Genomic DNA, 21,740 nt, shown 5'->3' on the forward strand with positions numbered 1-21,740 from the left:
TTACTTGCTCAATTTGCATTGTCTATTTTACCTCCTTCTTTCTAAGGAAATAAGCTCTTGTTTCCTAAACTATTAGAAATAAATCCAGAAAATAACCTCAAGAAAATTGGCATTTGCTCTAGTTCTAAAGTTCAAAATGCTGATAAGAATGCCTTTTCCAAATATCATATATATCTACATGTATATGCAAACCATGACCTTTAAGTATGTCTCTAGTAAAATTATAAACATAAATTATGAAACCATGGACCACATTTAAAATTAATGGCATAGCAATTAGTACTGTACAGAAAGTATGCACTGCTTTTTTCAGTAATCTCAAATGGTGCTTAAAATGGGACGTTGTTAAAATTCAAACTTTTCTGTGTGAGTTTAGCTAGAAATTGATGTTTTATGAGGTTTTAAAAAGTATTTCCTGGAAGTTATTTCTAGCTATAGAGCTATCATATCTTAATATATAAATTAGGTGTTTAATCTCTTATGTGAGGGAGGGTCATTACTTGAATCCTTCATTCAGTTCCTTGACTATTCAGTCACCAAAGTACTAAGTAAATTATTTGACTAGTTAAGGAAGGAGAGAGCCAAGAGAAGGTGGAATACACTAGTAGGATAACTTACAATCTTACTTATTAATATTGGAACTCCTCTTATCTGTCTTCCTAACCCTTCTCCTCTCTCCCAGAAAGACAGAAGAAAGAAGAGGAAAAAAGACACGGAGGAAGATAATGGGAAAAGAGAGAGGAGAAGGGAGAGACATTAGAGTGGAAAGGCAGAGAAACTAGAGAAGAGTGGGAGAGAGACTAAAGGAGATAGAAAGGAAAAACGAGAAAGAGAACACTAGAGAATGGAGAGACAAAAAGCAAGATAGAAGAAAGGAGACTAGAAGGAAAAGAAAAACAAAAAGTAGATATAGAGACAGATGTGTGAAAATAGATATGTAAATAGATGGCTAAAGAGATAGATATTTGTGGAAATAGGAGAAGAGAGGAGGAGTCAAAATAGGAAAGAAGAAAAGTAATTGGAGAAGAGTTTAATGACTTGAAAGGGCTGGCTAGATTACCAAGTAAGGGGAGAAAGCTGAGGGAGTTGGTAAGTTAAAATTCATCTATGCATGTCTCCTCTCCTTTCTCAACTCATTTTCCTACATTTCCTTTATCCTTGGTTCCTCCTCCTCTGTCTCCTCTCCTCTGACTCTCCCTTTTCCTAGATTGGTGAGGTGAAAGGAAAGAGAGAGAAGATCTCTCTCTCTCCTTTTTTACATACAATTGAGCAATTTAATCAATTCTATCTTAAAGACTACCAAAGCTGCCTCTCCCTTCTCTTCTTTCTCCTTTGGAGGTCATGAGAAAGAAGAGATAGAGAGGAGACCATTCTCTGTCCCTCCTTTAATAGAGGAAAGTGAACTTTAGTGTGACAAACTTTTCTAAGGAAGAGGTGAGGGTGAGCTAAAGAGCTGCAGAGAAAGAAAGGAGAGGATGGAATGGATTATTAGTACTGAATCTGAGCCAGAAGGATCGAGGTTTTTTGTTTGGTTATTTTTTTAAAACAAGAAGAAAGTAGAGACAAAGGGGAAAAAACAGAAAGAAGGTGAGGGTTTTTTTTTTTTTTTAAAGTGAGAAGAGAGAAGAAATAAACAGGGAGTAGAGAGAAGAAAATGATGGGAAGAGGGGGGGCAGGGAGACAGAAAGGAAAGGCAAAGAATAGAATTGTAAAGAGAAATAGAGGAGAGGGAGAAAAAGGAAGGAGGAGAGAAGAGAGAGACAAGAAAGGAGAGAACAAAGTGAGGCCACATGAGTTTATGAGTCTCAGCTTACCAGCTGCTGCTTCTTCAGCCTTCTCTCTCCCACTGATCAGATACAGCCCTTTCAGGATATGAAGCCCTTCTGGAATGTAGCTTGCTGTGGCTTCCAAGTTTGCTTCTTCCTAGAAAACTCTCCCCTCCTTCTCTCTCTCTTTTCCCTCATACTGATATCTGTCTCCTTTCTCTTCCCTCTCTTTTCTCTTTCTCTTCTCCTCACATTTTCAAAAATCATGAAGCATTTTTAATTATGTTACTCTCCACTTTAGTAAAGGGGTAAAAAGTTTACTGTTTCATCCCCACCAAAATTACATTCTTATTAGGATTTTTGGTCTTTTATATAACTTTAATGTAGACAAATATAACATGTAAGTTTAATTTCTTCTCCTTTACTAATGGGATAGCTAGTCAAACAGGCCTAAATACCTCACGCTATTTTCCCCTCTGCTTTTCCAAAAAGGATTAAGAAAACACATTTGAGTTTTTAAAAGCCTGAGAGACTTTTGGAATGCAAAGAGTAAAAAGAAGGTCTCACCCTGAGGTTCTTCAGTGCTCACACCTTCCAGGTTTTGTCCTTTGGCATAGTCTGCATTGAGACCCCCTAAGAAGTAGAAGAAAGGAGATTTAGTAATGGAAACAGCCAAATATTCCTAACTAATGAAAAACTAGTGACCAAATTCCCATATTCTTCAAAAGTCATGGCTTCCTGCAAACCTTCAGCTATCTGAACATTTTCAGATACATGAAGACAATGGCAGTTTAAATTATTTTTCTCACTATTAATAATGGATTACTGTATCAAATATCCCCAATAGATCATTCATTGAAGTAGGATTCTTAAATTATATTTCAAAAGCAAACACAGAGACATTCCAAATGACAGGAGCTGTGCAGCTATTTCAGGCAGTGTTCAATGCTTAGTTTCCCTGGGTAGGCATGCTGGGTATATAGCTGAGGTATGACAGGATGAGTGAAGCACTGATTGGGGGTGCAGGGGTTGGGGAGGGGGGTTCACTGGGAAATGGCGACAAGCCTTAGATACAAGGCTACCAGTGAGTAAGAGAAGAGCTGTTTTCATATTCACACTCTTCCTTGTCAGCATCAGTAAGTGGCTCCCCCGCCCCAGACATCTAGACCTTCTTCAGTCCACATCGCCTATTCGATAACCAGCCATTTCTCAGTGACATAGTCAAAAATAGCAGGGTCCTCTGAACTTGGTGTCTATGATGCTGGTCCCAAAGAAGGAGAGCCCACAGTGAAGGCTCACTCCACAAAGTTTCTAAGAAGTGAAAGCAGCTCTGAAAGGAAGAGGCCATATCATATCTACAGGTGACCTGAGAAACCAGTACCATAAAACAAACACCCTGAAAAATAAACATCTAAAGGACTAAGCCAAGCCCCTCCCCCCTCCCAAATGCAAGGAGAAAGTTTAGTACCAGTATATGGAAAAAATCCCATAGAGGAATTATTAATTTTCCCATAATTGGCAGCTCAAGAGAGAAGAGACTTCATTACAATCCTGGTAGCAACACAGGATCTATTTCATGAACTGGTTACTCCTAAAATGAATGGCTGATGTAAACTACTGAGCCAAAAATGGTGTCTCTTCCTGGTACCTCCAAGTTGCTTAAAGGAAGAACTTTCCACTGTGGCTAGGCCATCCCCTTAGACAAAAGAATAACCTGTTCTCTTCTTCCTGACAATTGAACTAGAATTCCAGCCATCTTCCCAGTGCCTAGGAAGGAAGCTTGCAGCAGTGCAGCAATAATGGTACTTCTTGTCTTCTTTAAAGAACCAACTGTGAATGTCTCAGAATACCCAAAGCGGCTACTGCCTTCTTCCATCAGCCCTTACCTGGAAAGATATGGGAACCTCTTCCCCACAGCGCTCTCTCTTACTCTCAACACAAGCACATATCATTCCAGGCGCATTGTTCCAAGGAGATGTTCCTTTCTGTTAAACATCAAATGCTTTTCAAAGGAAAATGGATAAAAAAAAAATGGTACAAGAAGAATGTGGTTGCAATGGAAGAAATTGTGCTAAATGGTGAAGGGGAAGGGAGGGTGGAGCAGTGATTGAGCAAGAGGAAGGGAACCACAGAGCCAGAGTGCTATCTTTACCTTCACCCTCTGCTGCATCGGAGGATAAGGCAGAAATCTTACAATCCTAGAACAAAAACTTGAAGACCACGATCAGCAAGAAAGTAACTGACTCAGTGTGTATGTCTCTTTCCTGGGTGATTTCTTTGGATGCTGTGACACAGCTCAAGGTTCCAGGAGCTATTGTATGCAAATGTACCTCTAGAATTCAGGATTTCCCCCTAGCTACTAGTGCTCCAGGAAACTATCTTACATTTATTTTGGATACCTGCTGTATTCCCAGAATCCTAACTCAGCTCCTTGACATCAAAAGACTTTCATTTTTGCCCTTCTATACAGAGCGACTGGGCAGATTTGGGAGCAGAAAAAAAATTTATATTGAGCAGAGTTTGGGGGGGATTTTTTTTTTTTTGGCATGCAGAAAGTCAATGAGTTTTCTTTGAAGTTATTACCTTTTAATTTACTTGCTAAAAGTTCATCCGTTTCCCCCTTGTCCTGAATTCTTAAATAATACCAGTTCCTTGTAAGGTTGCTGTCAGGATCCTACCTTACCTGGAACAGACCATGAACTCTAACAGCCATCTCCCAAGATTACTGAATGTGTGAATTATCCTTAACTTAAATTTAATTTAAAATAGATATTGCCCACATAGAGTTCCCTAACTGGAAATTCCTAGCTATCCAAAAGAACAGTCATGTATAGAAAGACTGCAGCACCAAATATTGGCAGCCAGAACTCCAAAACCTGTACGGCCAGATTATGAAGCAAAAATTTGGTGGTAAGTGGAAAAAAGAATTGGAAGTGACTATCTCACAGACTCAATTGAACACAGCCAGTGACACACTGCAGCTAGCCTACTGTCCAGCCATTCCAGAATGTGTCATAAACCAGTGCATATGTATGTACTCTCTGACCAAACAAATATATACCCTTCAAAAAGGAAAAGAACCCATGTATATAAAAATAGCAAAACTTTCTGTAATAGCAAAGAGCTAGAAAGGAAGGGGCTACTCAGTTAAGATAATGTAAAGTTTTGGAGCTATAAGAAATGATAAAAGGACAGTTTCACAGAAACCTCAGAAAAATCGCAAGAAGTGAGCAGACCCAGGAGAACTCCTACATAGATACGATGCCCACGACAATGGCAAAAGAACAACTGCCAATGAAAATGGAACATCAGAGAATTACAAATTGTCTGCCTGATTCCTTGGAGAAGGTGCCAGGGTCCACAACTGTGGAGTACTACATGAATTTTTCAGACCAGCTGATTTTTCTGCTCTTTGGATTTTCTTTTAAAATATTTGTTGTGATATGAGATGGCTCACTGAGACAGAAGGGGGACTGAGAGAAATTGAGATGATATAAAACCAAAATACTTTAATAAAAACTCAATTGTTAAAAAAAGACAAAGATTTTCTAAACACTGAGGAAACATTAGGATAAACAGAAAATTTCACCCAGAATGAATACCAATGAAAATGTTAGTTCTGTGCAGCAACTCCCATTCTGAAATGGCTTTTCCATAATCCTGGGATCTGGGCATCTATCTTTTGATGAACCCTACTTATGCATGTAGCTTTGACCACCACACCACTACAAAATGAAAGGTAACACATAAGCTATGATACATTTTCTGGGCAAAAAGATTTTTAAAATGAGACTGCATTGCATGCCTCTAATATCCTCATCCCTAAGAACTGAGATTTTCTAGTAACATCCACAACAGTCTCTAGGTCTAGTCTTGAGTCTCTAAGTCTTGCTGAGTATTTGTCTTTGTCTCTAATTCCAATGTCTTTTACTCTCTTTTTGTGAATCTACTAACTAACACCTCTTTCTCTAAGCTCTAATTCCATATAAAGACAGCTACCACCCAATATTTCTCTCCCGGCATCTCCTTCTCTAGCTCTATTTCAATGTTTTCCTCTCATCTATATTCTAAAACTAATTTTTGAGAATTATTTAGCATAGGCTAAAAAACAGAAAATAGAACTGACTGACAAGGAAAAATTGTTAATAACTAAACTTAAAAACACTCTGAAAACATCCTATTTGACAAGAATTGCTGGGAAAACTAGAAAACAAGTAGAGAGAAATGGAATTTCTCAAGATCTTCTCAGGTGTTTCATATAAGTTTTGAGCCCCCAACCCCACCCCCACTATCCTCCAGTTTCTTCTCAAGGTCACTTGAGGTATTTTCCAGTTATCTTTTAAGGTGAGCTTTTAGCTCAGCGTTGAGGTCAAGGACTGGTTGAGTAGTGGGAGGGATCAGTTGCATTGGAGGGAAATGCATCGTACAGGACAAGGCCAAGATGAATGTCTCATCTGGATCTCGAAGTTACTCAGGCTATTTTACCAGTGTTTTTTTTTTCCTTCAAGAGGGATAAACTGCAACGTATCCTGTTGTTATAAGTATACTGTGAGAGTAAACTTGAATAAATACTCCAAGTATTTTAATTTATAGGATTTAATAATAGCAAAGTGAGAGAGAAAGGGATTCCTTCAGCCAAGTGCTCCAGTCTGAAGGAGATTTTTTCCCTGGATCCTGCATTGGCTTGCAGTGGTGAGTGGAGTGCTTCCTTCCTTGGTTCTTCAGTGAGGAGACCCTCTCTGCACATTGGAGCTTCAGTGGGACACTCCCTTCAGAATGAGTTCTGGTAAGTTTCTTGGTGGTCTTAACCTCATGGGCACTGAAGGTTCTCAGTGGATTCTTCAGTGTCTCCTGGCTCTTCGGATTTCGGCTTCCTAATTAGGACTTTGGATTCTGGTGAGATTCCCTTTGGGATTTGCATTTGTGGTCTGGAGACATTAGGATTAAACTTAAGGTATTTGTAGCTAGGCAGTACTTTCTGTCTCTTTATCTAAATTTTCCCCACTCTCACTCTTTCCACCTCTTTGTAAATAAAGCTGCTAAAAGTTATTCTGACTTATGCAATAATATTTTAACATAGGCAAACACAATATTACTTTAGAACTTTTATTTTAGCACAAAAACCTAAATTTAATTCTTACAAGACCAACACCTCAGACTATATATCACAATAAGCAAAAAATGGATATATGTTCTGGATATTAAGGTTACATCATAAAAAACCTTAGAAGCAGACCAAGTCAGATAATAGTCAAGTTCTTAACACAGGAGATGACAAGAAATAAATCAGATCATTTCAATTATGGAAAATTGAAACACTTGAATGAACAAAAATAATGATATCATAATAAAAGGGTATACTAGAATAGGATCACGGTTTCAGTGCCCAGAGGTAGGCTAGCATCCAGAGCTGATCTTAGACTCAGCCCCTACACAGCTGCCCAAGCCAGCAGTATAAGGGTCACCAAGAACAGATATAATAACAGGCAAAATCCTCTCACCCAAGACAAAGGGGAGTATCCCAAAAGGCTCAGGATCATTTCAACCCTAAGAACTCACAGCAAGGCCTGCAACACCAAGTTGCCAAGAGCAGATGGGGAAAGAAACATTAAACAAAAAGATAGAGTGAGGGGGGCAGATGGGTAGCTCAGTGGATTGAGAGCCAGGCCTAGAGACAGGAGGTCCTAGGTTCAAATCCGGCCTCAGACACTTCCCAGCTGTGTGACCCTGGGCAAGTCACTTGACCCCCATTGCCTACCCTTACCAATCTTCCACCTGTAAGTCAATACACAGAAGTTAACGGTTTAAAAATTTAAAAAAAAAAAAAAAAAAAAGATAGAGTGATTAAGAGACAAGAATTCCCAAGCCACAAACCCAGAGAATATGAATTACTAAATCCAAAACATGTATACAAAGCAAAATATCAAAGAAAACCATAACTTGCCCACAAGATCAACTAAGATTTCCTAAAAAATATGACAGAAGAGTTAAAAATTATAAGTGAAATAAGAGCAATTGAAGAAAGGATTAGGAAGGAAATCAGATTGATGGAGGACAGACTTGGAAAGAAAATTAAGAAATTCAGCCCAAAAAGTACAAAATGTTACCCAAATAACAGACTCCCTGAAACAAAAAGAAATATTAAAATAAAGTCAAGAGATGCTATCTCATACTGAAAACAAGTGACTAAGAAAACAGATCAATGAGAGATAATTTACAAATTATTGGACTTTCTGAAAATCAAGTCCATAAAAAGGAGGTCCTAGACCCCCTTGTTCAAGAAATCATGAAAGAAAACTGCCCACATCTCTTAGAACCAGATAGGTATAAAGTGAAAGCTAAAATAATCCACAGATTGCATCTGAAAAGAAACCCCAGTAAACAGAAATATAAAAAGGTAAATACAAGTAAGCAAATGGAGAAAACTTGAATAAGGATGTAATGTTTGTAACCTAATGGAGAATGATAGAAGCCTCCCTTGAAAACCATGTCAACAAGGGCCAAAGAGGGCATCAAAGAAAAGGTCCAGGAGTAGTCTGTTTTGGTGTGATGATCTTCATTAAATAAAAGGAAAGAGGGAAAGGATGTGCTAGAAAAGAAAAGGGGAGACTTTGGAGGGGGGTAGGAGTGAGGCTCAGAAAAAGACCAATTTCATGTAGCCAGGAGGGAGAAAAGGAACAAGAAAGAGAAGTTTCCAGGAAAAATTTAGAGAGGATGTGAAATACCAAAAGCTAGACATATGGAACTAAGAGATAAAGACAAAGGACACATGACAATCCAGAGCTCTCTCCAAAGAGTGACAATTGTCAATCTAAAGAAATATAGATAAATATAGACATCAAGATGGGAGATTAGCACAGAGGGAAAAATACCAACTGGTTTTGGTTTTCTTTGTAAATCTCACACTAAGCATATAAGCTACATAAGCACTTGTAGTAGTGAGAAAAAAAATGGGAGGCAGAGGAGAAAAATAGAGATGCATAGAGAAAAAGACACATGCATGAAGATAGCTAGCTGGAGTTGAGAGAAAACAGACTTAAAATGAGAGATCTAGAGGCAGAGATAGTGAGAGAGAATTGCATGGGGGGGGGGGGGGGCGAAGAACACAACAGATGCCTAGGTACCTAAGAACCTAGACTCACAGACCTAAAGATATGTCTATGAGCTAGGTGTCTAAGCCTAGATTGAGGTTTCTTCTAGATCTTATAATCTAACATTTAAACTTATGGAACCCAGGGATTTAGACACTTGAGAAACTTAAAAAGATAAGGAACTAAATTCCTAGCCTTGTAATCTTAGAACCATAGATAACTCAACTCCAAAATCTGAATAATTTAAGATCAAAACAATCCAAAGACCAGGTCCAGGTCTTTAGATATGTAATAATAGGTCTATAGGTCCACTAAAGTCTAATACCTAGAGATCTAGAACTAGAAAACTCCAAGACTGAAAGCTTAAAAGTCCTAGAAGCAAAGTTGGAATCATGCCATGATCTCTCACTTCCACCCCTTCCCATGAGAGCTAATTGTTGAGTTTCTCTTCACCACAGCCACACCTATACTCTTGCCAAACTCCCAGCCATCCCACTGTTACCTACACCAGGTATACCCTCAAAGGACTATAACTAAACCCCAAAGTTACAGCTGTGTATGTTGATGGATGGATATATGAATAAGAAAATGATTCCTCCCCACCTCTCCTAGCATACTGGCCCCTAATTTCTATATAGCTGTGTTTACAGCTCTGTGGCAGTGATCGGTAAATTCTGAGTGGGACACAGTAAATCCTAAAAGATTTAGCCAAAATGGATAGATTACAATCTGCATCCCAGATGTATTATCTTTCTCCCAAAACCTGTCCCTCTTCCAAAGTCTCCTATTTCTGTTGAGGACACTACCATCCATTCAATGCCTCAGGTTTGAAACCTTTTGTATCTTTCCTGATTCTACCCTCTTTTTTATCCAATAAATTCAAGAAATTGTCAAATCTTTTGTCTCCACATCCAAAGATTTCTTAGCCACTGCCTTGGTGACTATGAAGCTTCCACCACCCCATCACATAGACTTACAATGGTCTTCTAACTATTTTCCCTGCTTTCCACTCCAGAATCCTCCATGACTTCAGAAGTGACCTGACTATGTGGCCCTACCCTACTCAAGTACTATTACCTCTAGTTTCAAATATTTCAAATTTCAAAAATGTAAAGCCCAGGGGCAGCTGGGTAGCTCAGTGGATTGAGAGCCAGGCCTAGAGACGGGAGGTCCTAGGTTCAAATCTGGCCTCAGACACTTCCCAGCTGTGTGACCCTGGGCAAGTCACTTGACCCCCATTGCCTACCCTTACCACTCTTCTGCCTTGGAGCCAATACACAGTATTGGCTCCAAGACAGAAGGTAAGGGTTTTAAAAAAAAAAAATGTAAAGCCCTGCATGACCTACCCTGACTCTATTTTGCCATCCTAACTATCCACTACTCCTCTTCACCCAGCCATGGTGACCTGCTTTCTGTTCCTCATATTTATACAAAACCACAAACATCTGACCATGTTTAGGAAATAAAAGTATAATTGTTACCCATGAAGTCAAGCCACACAAAGACAATAGGTTCAGAGTGAAAACCTTCAGTGAAGTCTCTCAGATGATTCTTTCTTGTTCGTCAATAAATGGTGAATAAGTTCAGAGAAACAAGATGCCTGCCAAGAAGATTAGATGGCTATCTACTATCAGTCTTTGAAACAATAAAAGCCGCTACAAACAATGTACTGGTCTGCTTAGCAACAATGATCAAATTCACTGAAATACATTACTAGCAAATAGCTCTTATTTACAAATCTACCCTATCTCCCAGGGGAGACAAATACAGAAGATTTCAGAAAAAAGAAAATGAAGCCTATTTAAATATATGATCTTCTGTGAAAACAGTTACTATTTTAGGCACCCACCAAGCACTTACTAAGTGCCTACTACATGCCAGACACTGTGTCAAGGGTACAGAAAGATAGGGAGCTCACAGTTCAAGAAGACATGAAAGTGACTGTGTACCAACAAGACAGGACCAGGAGAAATTGGAAATAAGCATCAGAGGGAATACACTAGCACTAAAGGCTTCTTTAGCACAGAGGACAGTCAGGAGATAGGAGCATCTTATACACGGAACAGCTTAAAGGGGTAAGGTGTAAGAAGACTGGAAAGATCAGAGTGGGCTTTGAATGCCAAACACATATTTGCTCCTGGGGGTGATAAGGGAGCAACTAGAGTTGTGTTTTAGGAAGATTAATTTGATGGCTGAGCAGAAGAAGGATTCAAGAGGGGAAGCCAATGGTGATTGGGACAACAATGTGCAACGTTCCAAGCTGGAGGTGCTAAGGAGTCCCCCCCCTCAATTTGCCTTTTTCCCTAGGATAGACTGATCACCAGAAATTCCTTCATCACCATGGTGAATGACTCAGTTTGGGGAACGAATAGTTTCTCAACTCCCTTAGCCTCCTCTCCCTTCTGAGATGAGGGCTGGAGGAGAGAACAGTAAAACTCCTTCCAAAGTCTTCCTTTAGAGATAGCCTTGCAGGCAATTTGTCATTCTTCATTAGTAGTTCTGCTTGAGTTCAGGCCTCTGTGCTAGGATCTCCCTGGTGGCCTTCCTCCTCCCTACCCTGCAAGTCCTCCTTTTCTGAGTTCCCTTTAATGGGCTATCTTCTCTCATTAGACAGGAAGCTCCTTGAGGGCAGAGACTATCTTTCTCTTGGTTTCCCCAGTGCCTCGCATATAGTAGTCACTTAATAAATTTTACTGTAGGGGAAATTGCAGAGGAAAGAAAGGGGAATAATAACAATAGCAAACATTTCTATAGAGCCTACTATGTGCTGGGCAATGGGCTAAACGCTTTACAATTGCTATCTCATCTGATCCTCACAAAAATCCTGGGAGGTATAAGTCCTATTCCTATCTCCATTTTTCAAATAAGGAAAACTGTGGGAAATAGAGGTGACATGACATGGCCAAAATCACAGAGCTAGTAAGGCTGCATTTAAACTTAGATCTTATTATAGGAGAGATGTTTCCAAGGTAAAATGAATGAGATTTGGCAATAAATTGCACACGGGGGTTTAAGAAGGAGAAATCAAAGACAGTTGTGAGCCAGGGTGATTAAAATGATGGTGGTACCTTTGATAAGAGGAAGGAGATGGGGCAGCTGGCCTTGGAGCCAATACACAGTATTGACTCCAAGACGGAAGGTAAGGGTTTAAAAAAAAAAAAAAAAAAAAAAAGGAAGTAGTCAGGATAAGAGCAGCTGGGGACATGCTGAGTTTAAGACTTTTCTGGGACATCCGGCCCAGAGATGACAACTGAATCCATGGGGGTTGCTGAGATCACTAAGCAAAATAACACAGAGGGAGAAGAAAGGTTTGTGTGAATAATAAATTTTGTTAAATGTTCAATCCTGTTTAATCTTTGACTCATTCCTTTGTAATTCCAGAATATCCATATCATAGGGGTCAAACAAGGTGGCAGGCGACACTTGAACTTTAACTCTCATCAGAATTGGCTCAAAGAGATAACGCCCACATTCACTTGGGTATAGAAATCTATCTTACACTTTAAGGAAGGCAGAGGGAAGGAGAACTGGGGCAGGGGTAGTAAGAAGGAAACCAATGAAACCCCAAGGCCTCGATTTAGAACCCTAGAGTCCTAGAATTGGCCCAGATGGGTCTTATAAATCCAATTGAGGGAGTTGGTGTCAGTGATTTTCTCTCATCAGGGTTGGAGCAAACAGCTCCCAGAGTAATCTGTATGTTGATGGAGAGTCTAGAAGGCCCCAAATAGGCCACTTCATAGCAAGAGTAACTATGAGGACTGAAGAGGACCTTCAGAGACCCCTCAGCTTCTCCAAGAAATAGAGCAACCAGCACTTACACTAAGGGTCCAGTTTCTGACCTTCTATCACTCCAGAATGACAAGCATGTGTCATGTTCTTTGCTGGGAGTTAGGGCTCTCCGATGCCATCTCTGGATTTCCTAGGAATCCCCAAGAAGCAACCATAGGCACAGGTATAAGAAAGAAAGAAGGCTGTGAACTAAAGGGATTAAAAGCTGATTGATAGATAGATAGATAATGGAAGTCTGCAAGAATCACTCCCAATGCCCAAGAAGAGAGCTAGCTTAATTAAGTGAGCATAAGAAGGAGCTTGCCCAAGATCATAAAAGAGATCTTTCAAAAGTCTTGCTTTTGGGGGCAACTAGGTCATTCAGTGGATAGAGCCAGACCTAGAGATGGGAAGTACTGGGTTCAGATTTAGCCTCAGACACTTGCTGTGTGACCCTGAGCAAGTCACTTGACTCCCACTGTTTAGCCCTTACTATTCTCGTCTGCTTTACAACTAAAGCATAGTACTGATTTTAAGATGGAAGGTAAGGTTTAAAAAAATAAGTTGATTTCAAAGGGAGTCTTAGGAGGAAGAGGAGGAGCAGCAGCACTAGCTAACATTTATACGATGCTTTAAGGTTTACAAAATACTTGATAAAAATGGCATTTTATGCTAAATTCTTTATAAATATCACCTCAGCTGATCTTCACAACCTTAAAAGGCAGATGTTAACATATTAGTCTCATTTTATAGATGAGGAAATTGAGACATCAGAGACATTAAGTCATTTGTCCAGGGACCCATAGTCTGAGCTGCAATTGAATTCAAGATTCATTGTCTTGTACTCTGTCCACTGTTATCACCGAGCTGCACCTATATCAACAAAAGGAAGTTTCCCTGGTCTAGACTGACCTCATCACTACTACAAACTATACAAGAGGTAATAAACAGCTATTGCTCCAGAGTTCCCCACTAAGCCAGAAAGTTCCAATCCACTAGGACATGTAGTTTTTCTCTCAGTAACCCAGACAAACCTCCCATTCACGCTTAAATATCTCCATCAGGTATGTCTACAAGATGGTAAAACACAATGTACGTCCTAAGCTGCTGAAGGCCTGCTTGCCAACATGCTTTTCTGATAATGAATCCACCCAATAACGCTCTTCCAGGCTTTCTCTTTTCTGCTCTCACCCCTCCACTCTTTGGCTTCCTTTTGAGTGTCATCTCCCCTCAATAGAATGGAAGCTCCCTGAGGACAGGACAGGAGCTATTTTTAATTTCAACTTATAAATCAAATTCTCAGGCTGTAACAAAGCATCTGGAATAAGAAAAGGGCTCCTACTTACTCTTGGATGTTGGTCACTGAAATTTGTACAAACATACCTGGGCCTTCACTGGAACAAGCCTGACTGGGTTGACTGCTGAGTCAAGCTTTGAACTCCGCCGTTGGTGATCTTAGTAAACATCTGGGAAAATAACTACATTCCACTGAAACGGGGGAACATGCACAGTGGGGCTCTGATCGATAACATGAAACAGGTTTCCTAACAGAACATTAGAACCTAGACAACTGACCACATACCAATCACTTACGAAAAATTATCAATTCAGCTTTAAAATCTCTATCCCCTTCTCTCCACTCTCATAGGTATTCATTCATTCCCCTAGTTGAGGCTACGTTACTGCAACAGCATTCTAGTCAGGAGATTTGGGCTGGGTGTCAGGAAACCCTTCCTAACAATTAGAACTGTTCAAAAGTAAGATGGTTTGCCATGAAGAAGTGATGGATCCCCTTTGGAGCTTCTTGGAGCACAGGCATCAGGATCCAATCCTTTGTAAGCCAAGCACACTAGATGGCTGCTGAGCTTGCTTCCAATTCTTAGATTCTGTGAGTCACCAACTAGAAACTTCTCAAAAAGACATGATTATAAGGCCTTTCCATCTGAATTATACACTCAGAATCACCACTTCGGACCACACATCTTGCCATCATATCCTCTACACCAGTGATGACGAACCTTTTAGAGGCTGAGTACCCAAACTGCAACCCTCATGCTGCATGTGAGCCCCAGGCCTTACCCCAGACAGGGGAGGGAGGAAGCTCTCCCAATGGGCTGCTGGGAAGAAGGGCGGGGCATGTGATGTGAGAAATGTACTCAGGCGCACGGGGAGAGGGGGAAGGGAGCAGCCCTCTCCTGCATGTGTGCCATAGGTTCGTCAACATGGTTCTAGATCCTGCCATCTGCCTCAATACTCCTGGGCTCCTTTCAGCCTTCCTGGGCACTGCTTTCTAACATGCCAATGCAACCTAAGGCTCTCTGGGCATAGCCATCATGCCCAAAGCCACTCAAGTTAAGAAATGTTAAGCCTTCAATCCAAGTTGTAGTGCTAGCTTCTCCAAGTATATTGTGAGCTCCTTAAAAGCAGAAATTGTGTCCCTTCTCTGTTTCTAACACCTGCACTCAGCCCAGTACCTGGCACATCGTAAGCATTTAATTAATGTGTTTTCAAGCTTGCTTTCACATATTCCATTACTTTCAAGTATTTCACATATTTCATTACATTCCATTACTTGAAGCCAGGCTGCTTCAAGTTTTTCGCCTTTCCAATCGAATGCTCAACAGCTACCAAAATTCTTTCTCTACCAAAGAGCTCTGATAAAATGTCACTCCCATACTCTATGAATTAAAGTGGCTCTCCTACTTTTAGGATCAGAGAGAAACTCCTCTGTTTAGCATCTCAGTCTGATTCCAACATACCTGTTTGGCATTAATGAACAATGGTTACCTTTAGCACATGAAACTCCACTAATCATCTCCCATACATAGAAAGCACTCTCTTCTTAACCAGCATTTCTAAGAGAAAGGCTCCATGCTTCCATGAAGCCTTTCCAATTCTGTCTAGTTGCTAGAGCCCTCCCTCACAAAATTACCTCTAGATGACTATGTTGTCTCCTTTTTCTCCCCAAAAAGAATGTAAGCTTGATGAGGACAGAGACTGTTTCCCTTTTGTCTCTGTATTCACAGAGCCTGGCATTTGCTTGTTTGGTAACAACTATACTTACATTCACATGTGGGTGACATGAAGCTGTCTATGAATGATTACAGAATGAATATTCTATACAAGAACCCTATGGAAATAAGTCCTAAGCGTCCATATTTATAATACATATACTCAATAAGAAAAACAATAGCAAACTGCCACTTATATAGTCTCATCTATGTTTACCAAAATACAAGCAAGAACACCAGGCAAGCACCTTCATACCAGAAATGTAAGCCCAAGCCCAGAAGGGCCTAGCTAATTTACTATGTTCTTTTAGTACACCTGGGAGCTGGAGAAATTTAGCTCCAGGCCAGGAAGAAGAGTTGGGTTAGCACCATGTTGGAAGAAGAGGCAGGGTAGTATATTATTTACACCTGACTATTCCAAAGCATATCAACTCTATAAAGCAGGCTCAACCTACAAATGGAAAAGTGGAAACCTGAAGGTTTTTTTAAGAGGAAAAACGCACTACACTGCTTACTTCTCTAAACATGATATCCTGCTCCATTACTAAAAAAGCAACTGCTCTCCATGGATTTGGGAGCACAGTAATCACAAAATCACTCTGTCTCAGTCTCTCTGTCTCTCTTCCCTACCCAAGATATCATTGCATCAGAAGCCCCTAGGGAAGGATGAGGGGGGCTTTATGTTATTCACAGCACCTGTGAAACAAGCTAGTTCCAGGGTTTTCCCCAAGTCCCTAACAGCTCCAGCAAAGAATTGTTTTTCTTTATACAGATTGGCATTGGTATCCCACTGCCCTACTCCAACAAGGAAGATGTGCCTTGTGGCAGAGCTTCATGCCCAACTCAGGCCCCTCTCCTCTTGCCCCAATGCCCTGTCTACCCAGTTTGCTATACTGGGAGAAGCCATGGGTTTGGCCAGAAGGCACAGAGTTCTACTGCTTCTCACTAATCACTATGGCCTCATAGGCTCCTCATTGGCATACAGAGAACCACTGACTCTCAAGACCTGAAAGGAATCTCCAAAGGTTATTGTATCAAGTACCTTCTCTTTAGGAATGTCTATATTTAGCCCTTACACTTAGATATGTTTATCCTATTGTATTGTATGTTCCCATTTACAACCTCTCCAGTGATTAGCTTTTGATTTGTTAGTGGTTTAGCTCCATTCTTTTCATTCTCTCTGAAAGACAACTAACTGGACTCTTTCCTCTCACAGCATTTCATACTCATTGTTGTCAAGAAAGAAGGGTAAAGACAGACACTCCAGCAGAAAGAGAGGAACATCTCTAATCACTTACGCTGTATGTTAAAGCAAAATTTCTTTTGTTGATAGGAAATGTAACTGGAGACTGCCCCGATGAGTGCCATTGCAAGGGCACTGGCTATACCAGCAATGGTCCCAGTTTCTGCTATCACTCCTGCCAAAGAAAGATGAAAGTAAGAGGTGTGTCACAGATAAACACAGAACCCCAGCACATGTTGCTCAGTTAATGGTGTCACATATAAACAGCAGAGGAGCAAAGGCCCAGAGTTAGGCCCCATCGCAACATAGCCAACTGCTGCTTAGTGACATCCAGGAAAGAAAGACTCCCTAACTCCCAAGGCACGCTGGTCCACCACTCTGAGAAAAGTTGAATGGTTAGGAAAATTCTTCTGCCAAACCTCAGTCTGCCTCCCTGCAGCTTCTACTCAATGCTCTAAGCTTTGCCCTTTGGACTGACTAAGCTTGATTGGGCTATGGGCTCACTACTAAAATTCATTTAAATTATATATCCATATTTTTTTAATATACCACTTTGTATTTGCCAAGTATTTACTTTTTCCAAAATGTCACCATTTCAGCAAACCCTGTGAGAAAGGTGGGCCATGTAGTAATAGTTTCAACTTACACAGTTATTAGTTGTATAACCTAGGACAAGTCCCAAATTCTCTGGGTCTAATTTCCTCCTCTGTTACCTCTTGGGGTGTCTATAAGACTCAAAATGAAATAACATATACATCAATTATTTCTAAAACCTTAAAATATATCAGTTATTATTATTGTTGTCATTTTACAGAGGAAGAAAAAGGTCCTAAGGTTAAGCAGCTAATTCAAGGTCACATAGCTAGTGGCAAATTCAGGTCTTCTGATTTCAGGACTTGTGCTCTTTCCAGTGGACCAAGATATATATAATCCCTGCCCTAAGTCTGGGCCTTGACATGTACCATCCAAGAGGAGAACATCTAGACCATGGCTTCACCAGCTTTTCTAGGTGTCATTGACCACTTCTTAGGATTCTGATTTTAATGCATAAAATAAAAAGTGAGACCAAGTATATTTAAATAAACATCAAAAGTATTTTTAAAAAACAACAAATTAATGGACTGTTAAGATAAAAATTAATATATAATAACTAAGTATATTTTATAAAGTTTATTAATCATAACTAAAGTAAAAAAAGCTATAGTGGAAAGGGTGCTAACCCGGCTGTGGTCGCAAGAAAAGAGAGCAAGAAGCAGAATTACAACCAACTATATACAAAACGTGACCACGCAACATGGTGGAGAGATTAAAAGGAATTCTGGGGAATGTAGTTCAAAGGTATATTCTCTATAATTATACAGGACTGATAGTTAAGAACATGTGATCTAGACATATAGCAACTTACCAGATCCAGTGTCATCATTGCTTTCATATCTGCCATCACCTAGAAAAGGCACAGGAATAATTAGTATCTACCCCTATATTCAAAACTCATTTCATATCATACCAAGTCATATCACCCATCATTTTCTCTCTTCTCCTCCCCCATAATGGCCCATGGGTTAATGGAAAACTAGACTTCTGATTCTTTCTGACACAACCCTGTTTCACTAACCATGCAGAACCAAATAGATTGAGATCCAATCAAAAGCTCATGAAATCAGGGATTTAGAGGTGAAAGAGACCTCCAAAAGCATCTAAAATCAAACACATTTTACAGAGTACTATGATGACCAGAAAAGTTAAGAAGTGAATGACACTGTATCTACTATATTCATCTAGGGATTTCTTGAGTCTTCCATAAAGTCAAGAACTCTGAGTTTTAACTTTTATGGTTTGAAGTTCACTGAGGAAACAACATAGGCAGAATTTACTTAGTACAAAAAGGTCACTATGGAAATTAGCAGACCAACCTCAGGTATTCCAAAGGAAGAAGTGATAATCATTGAAAGATTGGATTTTGAGGGAAAGAAAAATGTTGGTCTAAATAGTATTAAGATGCAACTATTAAGTCAGGTGGAAAGGCCCTAAGATTGAAATTAATTTTCCAGCAACATGGATGCAGTTTTCAGCACCAAGAGCAGGCATTTTTTGGGTGGTCTTCTACAGTAAAAAGAAGCAAAGTTACTTGGGGAAAAAAAACTTTCCCCCTAGACAACAACAGACTATTATCAGCCAATACATTCTTAAAAGTAGGATAAATTCTTTGGTTTCATGCAAACCAAGGACTAGACACGGTTAGGAACCCTGACTCAGCTTGGGGAAGGGAGTAGTATGTGAAAAATTTTGGCTATTCCAGGGAACTAAAAGGGCCTCCAGAGCAACGCCACCTTTTTCTAGTCTTTTGAAGGCAGAGCCTCTATAGATGATCCCTATTTAATTCTGCATCCCACTGATCCAAAACTCAGTATCTGCTACCACCCCAGAGATGGCTATCAACTGTGGGGTAGTAATAAAGACCCCTTTGTGAAGATGGGATTAAGTCCACCCTGCCCATTTTTAGATTTAATCAACAAAACTGTACACAGCCCACTTAATCCTTATTAAGCAGGGGAGGTCTATAACCGGAATCAGAATCAAATGCCCCCTGGGCAAAGCCTTTATTTTAACTGGTACACATAAAAAATGGGAGGAAGGCAAAGGAAGTAACAAAAGGAATGGTCTTTATAAATTGCAAGAACTTCCTGGGACTGGCTCTTTTTGCCTTGAACAGGACCCTGGAGGAGCTCTGGCTAAGGACCTTGGACTGCTTTATATTTCTCCTTAGAATTACCACATGGGTGAGAGAAAAAGGCTGACTCCATTCCTTGGCTTTTTCCTGGAGGAGGCCTCCTGGCTAAAACCCTTGTTAATTGACCTTTAGTCTCCATCTGGGGCTACTGGAGCCCTGCAGGAGTAAGCCAGGGCTTGAGCACACAGTCTAGCTCTTTAAACTAGATCTCATACACTATCCTCTCTCTGAAATTCTTACTTTCACTCTTTCCCTCTATTTTAAAAATAAATTACTAAAAAAAAAAAAAAATTCATTTGGAATTAATTAATTTTCTGGTAGCCACCCTGTTAAATATTCAGTCCAACCATAATTTTTTTACTCCTTTTACACTTTTCTCCTCCTAAAAAAACTCAGAACATAGGGATCCTGAATTCTGAAAGGTGAACTTTCATCTTATCCTACCAGGAACCAGGCCACTATGCCATTTTCTAGTCATCTCCAAACCATATTCATTTATACTCTCTCTGACCATCCACTTCCTCTCACTGAAATTTACAGTCCCACCTCTGGGACCCTGAGCTCTACACTTGAATTTATACCTTGTTTTGTCCAAGGTTAGGTCATCTATACCGCATCTTATCTATCTCTAAAAATGTAACCTGTGCTGTGGCTTAGATATCCCCCATCTTATGTGTGTTTTCTTTATGTAATAAATGCCTTCAGGATATGGACAGTCTGCCTCCTTATCTTTGTATCCACAGGGTTTGGAATTCTTCCCCAACAGTTAGATGCTTAATAATTTTATTTTTTCATTTGTTCATTCATTCAAATGATACAGGTAAGTTTTCTTTTAAAAAATTTAAAAGATGGCAGAATAGCAGCACAGAAAGCTGGAACTACTCTGAGAATCTTGCCTTACCATAAACCTTACCTTAACCTTACCAACCTTAAAATAGCACCTCAAAATAAATACTGAAGTCACAGATCCAAAAAGGAGATAGAGTAACACTCCAGCAGAAAACAACTTGAAAGGTAGGCAAAAGACGGTCTACGTCACAGGAAAAGAGGGGAACTGGAAGTAAAACCAGACACATGAGGAGTACAAGTTGCCCACTCCCACCTACTGTGCAGGGTACCAAACCTGGGCACAAGCCAACTTGGAGACACCAGGACCCTGCTTAAGCCAACAGCAGAGCACCCCATATCCATCCTTTGAAGTCCCAAGCCCTGGCATAAGCCTGCAGTAAAGCCCCAAGTCTTTGGTGATTGGCCTTGCTCAAGCCTATGGTAAAGCCCTTAGCCCCAGACCAAAATAGCTCACAGTGCTCTGAACCCTATAAGACATCAGCAGTCCTGAAAGGAAAATAAATCAGTAGTGGGCAGTGGCTTCCAGACCTCTCAGTCCAAAGGCCATCATACCACCTTGTAAGAACTGAAAGTTGTAGGAAACCACAACTAGAACTGAGGGAAAGAGCAATGAAAAATTGAAGTTTAAAAAGAGTGCTTCCTCTAACCTAAAAACAGAAACCACCTATAAGAGAAAAGTAAAAGTCAAAAAAAAAAAAAAAAAAAAAAAAAAGGCAGGGGAAGATTGGGAAAATAAGCAAACAGCAAAAGAAACACTTAACTATAGAAAATGTTATGGAGACAAAGAAGAGCAAGGCATAGATTCAGTAGGGGACAGCAAGATGAAAGCAAGACAAATGCCAGACTTCAAAGAAAAATAGGAATTGGTCTTAGGTGCTGAAAGAGCTTAAAAAGGAATTAAAAAATCAAATAAGAGGTAGAAGAAAAATGGGGGAAATGAATGAAAGTAAAACAAGAAGAAAATAATTTAAAAAGCAGAATTGTCCAAATGGAAAAAGAGGCAAAAAAAATCCAATGAAGAAAAGAGTTCCATGAAAAGTAGAATAAATCAAATGGAAAAAAGAGGTTCAAAAGGTCATGGAAGAAAATCATTTCTTTTTTTTTTTTTTTTAATCATTTATTAATATTCATTTTTAACATGGTTACATGATTCATGCTCCACCTTTCCCCTTCAACCCCCCCCCCGCACCCCCCCACCCATGCGCATTTCCACTAGTTTTGTCATGTGTCCTTGATCAAGACCAATTTCCAAATTGTTGGTAGTTGCATTGGTGTGGTAGT

The 21,740-nt window shown here is 39.9% G+C and overlaps 1 protein-coding gene across 1 annotated transcript in view; it reads right to left on the minus strand.

Annotated features, from left to right (window-relative positions):
- Positions 1-21,740, minus strand: part of CD99L2 (CD99 molecule like 2) — a 179,734-nt gene that overhangs the window by 18,365 nt on the left and 139,629 nt on the right. Inside the window, exons 8-10 of the mRNA XM_044682789.1 lie at positions 18,285-18,323; positions 16,935-17,054; positions 2,334-2,399 (exon numbers count right to left, since the gene is read on the minus strand). Coding sequence (XP_044538724.1) covers positions 2,334-2,399; positions 16,935-17,054; positions 18,285-18,323 — 225 coding nt within the window. The remainder of the gene's footprint in view (positions 1-2,333; positions 2,400-16,934; positions 17,055-18,284; positions 18,324-21,740) is intronic.

Source organism: Gracilinanus agilis, chromosome X, assembly GCF_016433145.1.
Source record: "Gracilinanus agilis isolate LMUSP501 chromosome X, AgileGrace, whole genome shotgun sequence".
Lineage (NCBI taxonomy): Eukaryota > Metazoa > Chordata > Mammalia > Didelphimorphia > Didelphidae > Gracilinanus > Gracilinanus agilis.